This window comes from Chiloscyllium punctatum, chromosome 3 (genome assembly GCF_047496795.1).
Source record: "Chiloscyllium punctatum isolate Juve2018m chromosome 3, sChiPun1.3, whole genome shotgun sequence".
Classification (NCBI taxonomy): domain Eukaryota; kingdom Metazoa; phylum Chordata; class Chondrichthyes; order Orectolobiformes; family Hemiscylliidae; genus Chiloscyllium; species Chiloscyllium punctatum.
Genome location: NC_092741.1, coordinates 133,084,322 through 133,097,155, shown reverse-complemented (window position 1 = coordinate 133,097,155; position 12,834 = coordinate 133,084,322). Strand labels below are relative to the sequence as shown.

The 12,834-nt window shown below is 38.3% G+C and overlaps 1 protein-coding gene across 2 annotated transcripts in view; it reads right to left on the bottom strand.

The window, feature by feature from the left end:
• Window positions 1–283: 283 nt before the first annotated feature.
• Window positions 284–12,834, bottom strand: part of acp1 (acid phosphatase 1) — a 43,047-nt gene continuing 30,496 nt past the window's right edge. For both annotated transcript variants that reach the window (XM_072560989.1, XM_072560984.1), the window contains exons 5-6: window positions 1,289–1,394; window positions 284–1,101 (exon numbers count right to left, since the gene is read on the bottom strand). In XM_072560989.1, the coding sequence (XP_072417090.1) occupies window positions 1,024–1,101; window positions 1,289–1,394 (184 nt within the window). In that variant the 3' untranslated portion in view covers window positions 284–1,023. The remainder of the gene's footprint in view (window positions 1,102–1,288; window positions 1,395–12,834) is intronic.

The following is a 12,834-nucleotide window of genomic DNA, read 5'->3' as shown; positions in this document are numbered from 1 at the left end:
GCACAATACTTGTTTAATCTACTGTCATACATGCTGGAAATTTTCTTAAAATTTTTTGATGTCAGAATCTCTAACATAGCAGGAACATGCAACCAAGGGTGCAGGTCCTCGGGACTGTTGAAGTCAGGAATGAGAAAGCATGAAGGAACTACCTGTGAGGTAATTTTTATGCCTGTGCGCAATGCCTTTTCCAGAGCGAGGGTGTACTCTCACAACATGGAAGAGAAATAAGAAAAACGATTAAACATGAAATTCATAAAGTATTGACAGAAAGGAACCATAGTGAAGCAAAATACTTTATTGTAATTGGTCACAATCAAATCAAGCATCCGCTACCATTAGATCTTGCATTCTTACTGCAGTTCAAGTACATTTTGGATCAATTAAGCAATCTGAATTTAACAAAAGATAATTAATGGAAAGGTGTTTTCAGTTTTCAAACAATAGTTAACATTAATAAAATGTTTAAGTATAAAGGACCATTCATTACATATTTTGGGTTGCTGCAAAACTTCATATTACTAAACATTGTTGCTATGTAACTAGAACAAAAATTAGAGTATAATTTAAAGTGAAGGAGTTATTCTAACTCAACTCTAACACATTAAAAAATTTCACTGTAACTTAAGAATTTTGTCATGCACATTTATTCATTATTTCTGAAACACAAATCAATTTTCAATAAGAAGAGCAAGTTGACAGCAATTCTTTATTAAACAATGCCATGTTCTTCTGAAAGTCTTCTCACTAGCAATTCCTGAAAACGAACCATAATTTACACATTTAATCACAAATTTGCGTTAAGTTCGTGTGGATGAAATCCACACTCACATGCCTTGGAGGAAAACTACTATCTCTCCAGAACAAAGTAAATAATGAAACATTCAAAGCTAATGTGATTTTCTAAAATATTTAAATTCAATTTCAGAGAAGAGTTTTCTAAGTTTGAAAGCAGTAATACTGGCAAGATTTTTACTCATTGAAGATTATTTTTCAAACATGCTAAAACTGCCCTTAGCACAGTTATGTGGTGGTCTCTAGAAATGCTGTGCAACATCTTAAACACTGTTCGTACACTTCTTCAAAATCTGCTTCCGTTCCCTGGAGCAACAAAAGAAAGAAGTTAAAAACACATCTTGAACATACATAATCATTACGAAGCATTGAACATGGGAATTAAAAATAAAGCACACATTCATCTATCTGCTTTCTGGATTTTCCAAGTTCTTTGACAACTTTAAATTTTGTCTGTACAAAAATAAATAAATTAGAAATTTTCACTACTTACGTAATAAGGATCTTGTATAATAAGATGATTCTGTGGATCAAATGAGCCAAGCAGCTTTATTTCGGATTTGAAGTTCTGTACTTTAGCAGCCATCTTTTTTAAATCTCTGCAAATTTATCAGATATAAATTAAGTTTCCTCTCCAGATTTACAATCAAACAATTGAATAATAAATTCAATATTAGATTATTCCCATTATTCTTCAACATTGATAAACTAAAAATGTAGCTACCATACAGAATATGGTAAACACTATTTAAAGAAATATATTTTGATAAAACTATTGACTATCAATCGGGTCAAATTTTAAAAATGAATCTATTGTATACAATTTGGTAAAGGAATGACAAATATATCAATTCAATATTAATTCAGAGATCAACTTTTTTGAATTTGCTTCATGGATTAAATTTGAGATAATGAAAGGTTTCATGTAAGTGTTAAGTGAAATACAAAATGGGGGTCATCCATGTAATAAGACACTTCATTGTCATCCTATTTTTTGAGTCTTAAGTAGTCACGGATATAGCTGAACAAAAATCACTCACCAATGATTAGTAGCATATGTTGGGCATTCTAATTTATGTTACAAATAAAATAAATGATGCCCAGCCCCACCTAACATGTAAGAAGCAGATGCAATGCTCAAAGTAGGACTCATTGAAGCATATCAGACAATCCTCAATTCCATGAAGGACTTATGCCCGAAACATCCAATCTCCTGTTCCTCAGATGCTGTCTGACTGGCTGTGCTTTTCCAGTGCCACACTCTCAACCCTCAATATGATCAACAATCAAAGATACACTTATACTCCACATTTGTTGTTAGTGCAAAATAGGTTTCAATCAGCACTGAGACGAAATGGATGGTGTAAATCCTGGATCTGCTTTTGATGTGACTGACTAACTTGAAGTATTTGGGCAAGTAACAGAAAGGCTAGATGAGGATATCCCTATTCATATAGTGTACATGAACAAGACATCAGATACAGTGTCACAACACATTTGAGAAAAATAACAGGCTATAAGAGATGGCAGCAACATGACAAAATATCCCAAATTGATTGGAAGCACAGAATAATGATTAATGGATATTATTCGGATTGGAGGAAGGTTTGAATTGGAGTTTTCCAGTGGTTGATATCGGGACCTTTGCTCTTGCTGATATATATTAATGATCTAGATTCTGATGAATGGGGAGAAAATTTCCAAGGTTGCAAATGACATAAAACTTGGAAGAGTTATAAACTGTGAGGAGGACAATGTAGAACACAGCAAGGACACAGACAAATTAATGAAATGACTAGAGAGGGTCAATATAAAAGTTATTTGGTAGGAATAACACAAAGACAATAAAAAAAAGAGGGGGCATATCTACAGTGGGTGCAGGAGCAGAGGGACCTTGGTGTACAAGGGCACAGATCATTGAAGGTGGAAGAACAGTTGGAGAGTAGTTAATAAAGCATATAGTACCAGTAGGGGCAATAAAATACAAGAGCAAGGAGTTGAACTTGTATATGACACTTGTTAGACTTCAGCTGAAGTACTCTGTACAGTTCTGAGTGCCATGTTATAGTTGTGTAAACATAATGGAGAGAGTGCAGAAGTAATTTGCAAGAACAGTTTCAGGGATGAGGAACTTCTCATATAAGGACAGACTGAAGAAGTTGAGACTGTTCTTTTTGGAGAGAAGGTGAAGAGGAGATCTGATAGAGGTTTTCAGAATCATGAGCAAGTTGTCTAGAGCATAAAGGAGAAACTTAAAAGAAACAAGAACAAGAGGGCATAGATTTAAAGAGATTTGCAAATGGAGTAAATATGATGTAAGAAAAAACGTTTTCAAAGTAATTAGAATATGGAATACTTGGCCTGGAAGTGTGGTGGAGACAGGTTCAATTGAGTCATTCAAGAGGATTATTAGGGGAGAAATAATGTGCAAAGAAATGGAGACTAAGCAGGAGATTGGCACTAGGTAATGATGCTCATTTGAAGAGCTAATGCAGGGCTGAATGGCTTCTTGTGTGCTCTAACACTTCTATGATTAAAAAAACAACCAATTTTCACAATTAAAATTATTCATCAAGATAGCACCCACTCCTTTGTGCGAAGCTTCCATCCTTTTGTCACACTTTGCAGCAAGTGTGTTATAAGTTCTCTCCTAATTGCCTGTTCCTGACCTTAAGTTTATGTCCCTTTCTTTTCATCAACTGTTTCCTTACAATGTGCTAATCAAATCATTCAGTGATATTGCGTTATCATAGGGAATGCAATTCTAGCAATCTCTCATCTTAATCTAGCCCTTAGGAGACAGGTCGCATTTTGTTAAATTTGTGCTGCATTCCTTCTTAAGTTAGTACACACTCTCTAAGAAGCAGTGCTAAATGTTAAAGCGTTACAGGTATAGTCTACCAAGGGATTTGGTATAGCTGTAGCAGAACTAATCCCCTCCCCTACCTTTTATACTCTAGCCCGCCAGGAAGAAAAAAAACTGATTGGCATTGACATAGCCCTCTTTATGCCTACGTACCTTCTAAAAATGCTTTACAGCACATTGAAGTACCTTTGAAATGTAGCCATTGCTTGTGATTCGAACTGAGGGATGTAATTTTGGCAACAACATGGAACAAATGTCCTGCTCATCTTCAAAATAGTGCTCTGGGTTTTTTTTGGATTCACTTTACATTTTTGCCTCAGTACTGCACTAATTTTTGTGGTCAAGAACTTGAATCCAAATCCTTGTGGCTCAGGTGAGAGTGCAATCAACTGAGCAAGGCTTGACTTGAGTTATAAGATGATAATATTATCAGTCTTTTTGATTTTATGTACCTGACTATCATATTTTTCAAGGAGTTGGATATAGTTCTTCCGACTAAAGGGATGAAAAAAAAGTGTGGAGTGAAAGCCGGAACAGGGTACAAAATTAGATGATCAGCCATAATCATATTGAATGGCAGACAAGCTTGAAGGGCTGAAAGGCCAATACATGCTCCTATCTTCGATGTCTATATATTTTTATTATCAGTGTATACGGATTCTAAAACCTCTGAACTTCTACCATTCCTAGATTTTAGCTGATTAAATACTGAAGTTCTTTCCTTTTTTGGCTCAAAATAGATGACCTGCCACTTACCAATGTTGAAATTCACTGCCAGTTTTGCACATTTGTTTAACCCAAAAATGTTCCTTTTTAGTTTTATGCTCAAAACTACATTAAGTCACTAATTTTTGTGCCATCAGGATACATATCCAAACTATTAATGCAGCAAATATTGAGGTCTAGTACAGATTGTCGTAACTATTACGGCAGACAAAATAGGAGAAGAAAAATATTCAATGACCCCTATCTTCAATATCTTCTAAGATATGGAGCTGCAATGTTAGACTGGAATGGACAAAGTCAGAAATCACCCGACACCAGGTCATAGTACAACAGGTTTATTTGAAATCACAAGCTTTCGGAGTGTAGCCCCTTTAAAAGGTGAAGTGAGAGAGAAGCAAACAGACACAGAGATCTCTCTGCCATTGATCTCTCTGCCTATATATTCAATGTACTTTTCTCTTACTTTAGCTGAAAAGGAGGCCACGATCCAAAAGTTTGTGATTTCAAATAAATCCTTTCAAAGGCAGAGAGTTCCGGAGTTGTACAATTGCTCATCTCAGCGATCAATCCAGTAATTGTCTTTGAATTGGCCTCAATGCATTTTCCATCCTTTCCACAGAATAATACTGTTGAAACGATACAGCACAGAAGGGGGGCCTTTCAGCCCATCTTCTCCATGTGGACCCAAAACACCCAAATGCCCTTTGTAATCCCATCTTCTTCCATAGTCCATAGCCCAGCAGCTTACATTACTCAAGTTCGCTTCTAGGCATTTTTAAGAGTTTCGGGTCTCTGCCTCCACCACCAACTCAGGCAGCAAATTCCAGACACCCAAAACCCTTTGTGTAAAGATGCTTTTCCTCACTTCCCCTCTAATCCTTCTGCCACTTAGCTTGAATCTATGATACTTGGCTTTTGAACTGTTTGTCAAGGGAAACAGGTTCCTCCTGTCTACTTTACTCTTCAGAATTTTGTATACCTCAGTCATGTCACCCCTCAGCCTTCTCTATTACAAGGAAAACAATCCCAACTTCACCAATCTCTCCTCTAAACTACAATTTCCAGCCCTGGCAACATCCAAGTAAATATTCTCTACACTTTCTCCAGAGTAATTTCATTCTTCCTGTAAGCGCACACAACATTTATTTGTGGCCTCACCAGGATTTTATACAGTTTCGTCATTATATACCTACTTTTGTATTGCATGCCTATCATTGAAGGAGAGCATTCCATATACCTTATTTGTTACCTTAGCTACATGCACTGTCATGTTTAGGGACCTGTGCACGCCAAGATCTCTCATTTCATCTACCCCCACAATATATTTCCATTTATTTTGTATACCTTCTTACTGTGTGATCTCCGTAAATGCATTACGTCACATTTATCAGAGTTGAACTTCATCTGCCACTTTCCTCCCCACTCCACCAACCCATTGATATTAGACTTACGGCTATCCTCTACATCATTCAAAACATGGCCAATTTCTGTGTCATCTGCAAATTTCCCAATTGTGCACCCCATGTTCAAGCCCAAATCATTAATGTATAAAACAGACAGTAGGAACCCAAACACAGAGCTCTGTGGAATACCACTTGAATCAGCTTTCCATGCATAAGGCCAGACATCAACCATCACCTTTTGATTCCTGTTACTAAACCAACTTTGAATCTAATTCAGCATGTTATCCTGCATCCCATGGGCTTTTACTTTTTTGCCATGTGGGACCTTGTCAAATACCTTACTAAAGTCCATGTTGGCAACATCCACTGTACTTCCTTATTGATCCTCCTTGTCACTTCCTCAAAGAATTCAATCAAATTTGTATGCCATGACCTTCCTTTAACAAAGCCATGCTAACTATCCCTGACTAGTCCACGCCTTTCTAACTGACAGATCTAGCAGGATTGATTCTAACAATTTTCCACCTACTGTAGTAAGACTAACTGGATTGTAATTGTTTGGTTTTTTTAATGCCCTTTTTAAGCAACAGAACCATGTTTCCATTCCTCCGGTCCTGCAGCATCTCACCTGTGTCCAGGGAAGATGAGGAAATAATCCTCAGAATATCTGCTATTTCCTCCCTGACCTCCTTCAACATTCTACGTAATAATCCATTTGGCCCTAGCGACTTATGTAGATAGAGACTATATCTAAATCATCTCTTACCTTGTGAACACAGAAACAAAAATCTCTCAAATTCCCTTCTTCCCTGATAGGTTCTGCTTTCTCCTTTACTATCCTTTTGCTCTCTGTACACTGGTAAATCTTTCTTAAATAAGGACATTGGAAATATACAGTATTCAAGATGTAATCACACCAATACTCTCAATAACTATAGCACATCATCCTTACTTTTATGTTGAATTCCTCTCATAATAAAGGACAGCATTCCATTAGCCTTCCTAATTACTTCAGCATATTAATATTTGAGATTCATGCACCAGAACAGCTAGATCCCTCTGCACCTTGGAATTATGTAGTTGCTCTCCATTTATGTAATACTGTGTCTTTTTATTCTCCTACCAAAGTGAGCAACTTTAGATTTTTCCCTCATTGTGTGTTGTATTTGCACAATAATACTTTGTGACTCACGCACCAGAGCGTCTAATTCTCTATGCACCTTGGAATTCAGCAGTTCTCCATTTATGTGATACTCTATTGTTTTATTCTTCTGCCCCAAGTGAGCTTCATATTTCCTACATTATAGTCCAGTCAGGGTTTTTGCCCTCTCATTCAACCTATCTTTATTGTCTGCAATTTTACGTCATCTTTATGATATACTTTCCTACCTAACTTGATGTTACCTGCACAGTTAACTACCATGTCTTTTTCCCCCTACGTAAGCCACTGATATAAGTTAGAAAATGTTGAGACTTCAACACACCCCTCCATCCGTCACAACCTGCCAATCAGGAAATCATTCATGCATTTTCTGCACCTGCTATTTTCTGCCTCAAGCCAATCTACTATCCATGCTTTTGTCCATGTTTTTATTATGGTTGTAATGAAGTAAGGAGCTGAGTGACTTTAGTGGAGACTAAGCATCAATAAGCAGGTTATTGCTATTTAAGTATTGCTTGATGGCCTTTGAAGACACCTTTCAACACTTTGTTGATAGTGAAGACTAGACCGATGAGGCAGTAGTTAGCTGGGTTGGATTTATCCTGCCTTTTGAGGACAGGACACACCTGAACTTTATTCCTCAGGTAGGTGCCAGTGTTGTAGCTGTACTGGAACAACTTGGAGCTAGTTCCAACGGTCTTCAGTACAGTTGCCGGATTATTGTCAGGGCCCATAGCCTTTGCAGAATTCCCTGCTTCAGCCATTTCTTCACATCACATGACGCGAATCAAATTGGCCGAAGACTGGCATCAGTGACACAGGAGACCTTGGGAGGTTGAAATGACATATCCACTTAACACTTCCGGCTAAAGATGGTTAATCTAGCGTTGACTGTTATATGTACACTGAAGAAAGGTTTCTAAGAATGATTGGCAGAAACTGCTTTTGCCTCAAGGCTATAAAATAAATACCAGAGGTTATAATGTTGTTTAATATCTGATCACTGTTCTGCTTAAATAGAAAAGAGAGTTATAGTCAACATTTCTTATAATAAAGTAATATGGTAAGTATTACTCCTCATTAAGGGGTAAAATTCTTCAAGGGTTCTCTGGTTCTTGTACCACATCTGCAGTGGAATATTATTCTTATTTGCTACACTAACACAAAAGAAAAGACAACCTAGGACACAGGATTTATATAATAGCATTAAGTCGTTTGGTGGTGCTGCTCCAGGCTGAATAAGAAGGCTGCAGTTCCAAATTTCCTCAAGTCTTCAGCATATAATCTAGTACAGGAGTATGTTGGGAGTAATATTAAATCAAGGCACACATACAAGTGATCCTGTAGCACTTTTTCAAATAGGAAACGTTTGCTTTATGCTTAACGACTGTGTACCCAATCATCAGATTAATTGGAAATTTAACTTGCTTAATCCTGCTTCCACGACCTTTTTTTGACAACCTTGTGTTATGAAGATGTTTCATCATTGCAATTAATTTTAGGATTTGTGTTTAAGGAATTGTAATTAGTGGTTCATTTGAAAAGACTGGGGAGAAACCTGGACACACTTTTTAAAGGGCACACTGGGACTTTTAACACTTCTGCTTGGACTTATCTATTGTAAGTCACATGCCGAGGTTAACAGCTTTCAGATGTTTTAGAAATTGTTTGGAGTTCATTTGCGGTCCAGACTCCTGAGCGAGAGAAACTACTCAGCTTATTTCTGCATTTCTGCAAAAAGCATGCGTGAGGTTCAGAGTGTCAATTAAAACATCATTCCGCTGTTTCCCTGAAGAGTCAGAAGAGGGTTCTTCGACATTTTTGAATGAACTACATGGACAAAGGTCTCAGTTACAATTGCCTGTATATTGTGACACCCGCGACACCACCGATTGAAAACCACATTGAACTTTCATACTATATCTCTTTAAGAATTAACACTTATTGGTCAAAAATGTTTCTAGTCCAAGTTAACCTCCGATGAAGGAGCAGCGCTCCGAAAGCTAGTGCTTCCAAATAAACCTGTTGAACCATAACCTGGAGTTGTGAGATTTTTTTTAACTCGGAGGAAAAAATTCTTTAATTTTTTTCTGTAATTGGGATCTGCTGTGTATGCTTGTGTGGTAGATAGATTTTAATAAGCTTTACGTCCTTGATGAATGAGTCCAGTTTTCACAAGAAATGCTGTTATAGTGCTGTTGTTTATTTAAGAAACTTGGTTGATAGTTCCTTTAATTCTAAACCCAATTTCAAGTTTATAATTGGCTACATTGGTGAATGGATAAGGCATTTAATGTGATGCCAAGACCAGTGCATTTGTAGGACTAGATAGCAACGGTGCATTCCTCAAACTTCAGTCTTAACACTTTTTATTGCCAAGAGTAAGAAAATTAGACACATTTTTATTCTTTATTAGGATGTGGGAATCCCTTTCGAATCGCATGAGAAATCTCTTAATTACTACAAAATCACCTCTTATTTAAAAATAACTGCTACGAGTATTCCTTCAACTTTAATTGTGGGAGATTTACTTTTTCAATATCCTGCCCCCCCGGCCACTGTGTTTTCCACATCAATTTGAGATTGCATTCACTATTCTTACATTCAAAGTTTGTGAGAAGATTTGTAGCTCAGGTGCTCGTTGTTGTGGTTCTGTTCGCCGAGCTGAGAATTTGCGTTGCAGACATTTCGTCCCCTGTCTAGGTGACATCCTCAGTGCTTGGGAGCTTCCTGTGAAGCGCTTCTGCGATCTTTCGTCCGGCATTTGTAGTGGTTTGAATCTATCACTTCCGGTTGTCAGTTCCAGCTGTCCATTGCAGTGGTCGGTATATTGGGTCCAGGTCGATGTGCTTATTGATTGAATCTGTGGATGAGTGCCATGCCTCTAGGAATTCCCTGGCTGTTCTCTGTTTGGCTTGTCCTATAATAGTAGTGTTGTCCCAGTTGAATTCATGTTGCTTGTCATCTGCGTGTTTGGCTACTAAGGATAGCTGGGTGTGTCGTTTCATGGCTAGTTGGTGTTCATGGATGCTGATCATTAGCGGTCTTCCTGTTTGTCCTACGTAGTGTTTTGTGCAGTCCTTGCATGGGATTTTGTACACTACATTGGTTTTGCTCATGCTGGGTATCGGGTCCTTCGTTCGGGTGAGTTGCTGTCTGAGAGTGGCTGTTGGTTTGTGTGCTGTTATGAGTCCTAGTGGTCGCAGTAGTCAGACAACAACTCACCAGAACGAAGGACCCGATACCCAGCATGAGCAAAATCAATGTAGTGTACAAAATCCCATGCAAGGACTGCACAAAAACACTACATCGGACAAACAAGAAGACAGCTAACGATCCGCATCCATGAACACCAACCAACCACGAAACGACACGACCAGCTTTCCTTAGCCAAACATGCAGATGACAAGCAACATGAATTCGACTGGGACAACACTACTATAATAGGACAAGCCAAACAGAGAACAGCCAGGGAATTCCTAGAGGCATGGCACTCATCCACAGATTCAATCAATAAGCACATCGACCTGGACCCAATATACCGGCCACTGCAATGGACAGCTGGAACTGACAACCGGAAGTGACAGATTCAAACCACTACAAGTGCCGGAGGAAAGATCACAGAAGCGCTTCACAGGAGGCTCCCAAGCACTGAGGATGTCACCTAGACAGGGGACGAAACGTCTGCAACACAAATTCCCAGCTCGGAAAACAGAACCACAACTATTCTCACATTTCAGGTTTTGATCATATGCTGTTTATTTCACAAGTATTCAATCTGATTTGGTTCGTGAGTGCATTGTTGATGGTGCCACACCCTTTCCATCTCCACATGCAGCAATTTCCACTGCAAAAGCTCTAGAAAATTTAACAGGTATGGGTGAAAGAGAATAGTGAATTCTGGCCCATTCTTTTTAATTCCTTTGAATAAAAACACAGGAAGAAAAAGCATCACTGACCCAACTCCTCTTTACGTGTCTTAAAAGTTTGAATTCTATAGCAATTCCTTAGAATATGCATAGAAGCCAATTTCTTTGGAACTACCAAACACGAAAAGAATTCTGTGAACAGGTAATAATTGTGGACTGTAATTTAGTCTCATCTGTAATTTGCGAGTTTATGCAAGCTTGGGGGTATTAAGTCACATAATAAATCAATTTTCTTCAAAGTTTTCTTGCCTTTAACTTTTGCTGCATCTTGATTTACTTACTGTTTTAAATGTTAAAATTAAAATTGAAAGACTCAGATATTTGCCCAGTGATTAAAAACTAACTTATTGGAGACAAATTAACTTAATCTCTATTGGCTAATTTTACAGTGGGGTGTAGAATTTCCTGAAAGACCATGAGGTTAAAAATTGCTCATTCAATTGCTTGACAAATGTGCCAAACGAAGGTTTTTTTAAATTTAAACCTTGAAGCTCCTAGCTACTCATACTTCCAGATGTGTTACATTCTTCACAGTGTAAAAGGTAAGAGCACTTACAACTAGACCCACGTTATATAAAAAGAGATGCCATCAGAAACTATAATTTGTTTATTGGTTTAAATGAATGTAATGAGCTCTAATTATTTAAAAGGAATAGAGGCTAAGGAAGAAAGCTGGTTCTAAATAGTGACACTGTTGCACAGCAGAAATATTTGAAGTGGAAAGCATAGCAACCCTAAGGCAGAGACCAAATGAAGGGTTGGTTTTTTACAATATATGTTAATGATATAGAAGATGGTATCAGCAATAACATTAGCAAATTTGCTGATGATACAAAGCTGGGTGGCAGGGTGAAATGTGATGACGATGTTAGGAGATTACAGGGTGACGTGGACAAGTTAGGTGAGTGGTCAGATGCATGGCAGATGCAGTTTAATGTGGATAAATGTATGGTTATCCACTTCGGTGGCAAGAACAGGAAGGCAGATTACTACCTCAATGGAATCAATTTAGGTAAAGGGGCAGTACATAGAGATCTTGGTGTTCTTGTACACCAGTCAATGAAGGCAAGCATGCAGGTACAGCAGGTAGTGAAGAAGGCTGGCCTTCATAACAACAGGAATTGAGTATAGAAGCAAAGAGGTGCTTCTGCAGCTGTACAGGGCCCTGGTGAGACCACACCTGGAGTACTGTATGCAGTTCTGGTCTCCAAATTTGAAGAAAGACATTCTGGCTATTGAGGGAATGCAGCGTAGGTTCACAAGGTCAATTCCTGGAATGGCGGGGTTACCTTACACTGAAAGACTGAAGCGACTGGGCTTGTATACCCTTGAGTTTAGAAGACTGAGAGGGGATCTGATTGAGACATATAAGATTATGAAAGGATTGGACACTCTGGAGGCAGGAAACATGTTTCCGCTGATGGGTGAGTGCCGAACCAGAGGACACAGCTTAAAAATAATGGGTAGACCATTTAGGACAGAGATGAGGAGAAACTTCTTCACCCAGAGAGTGGTGGCTGTGTGGAATATTCTGCCCCAGAGGGCAGTGGAGGCGCAGTCTCTGGATTCATTTAAGAAAGAGGTGGATAGAGCTCTCAAGGATAGTGGAATCAAGCGTTATGGAGATAAGGAAGGAAGAGGATACTGATTAGGAATGATCAGCCATGATCATATTGAATGGCGGTGCAGGCTCGAAGGGCTGAATGGCCTACTCCTGCACCTATTTTCTATTGTCTAATATAGATTTACCACTGGAATCTTTCATTCATTAATGCATACAATGGACAAGTAGGGAGCTTTCTACAGCAAACTTTGTTTTAATTGCCACCTTATGAAGTGGTACTCTCCATAAACAAGCAAAAGTTATACAACTGAAAAACTGGAAGTAAACTGTATTATCACAATCTCAGTGATAAAAGGATACAAGAAGGCTCTCTACTGGTAAGTTTTATT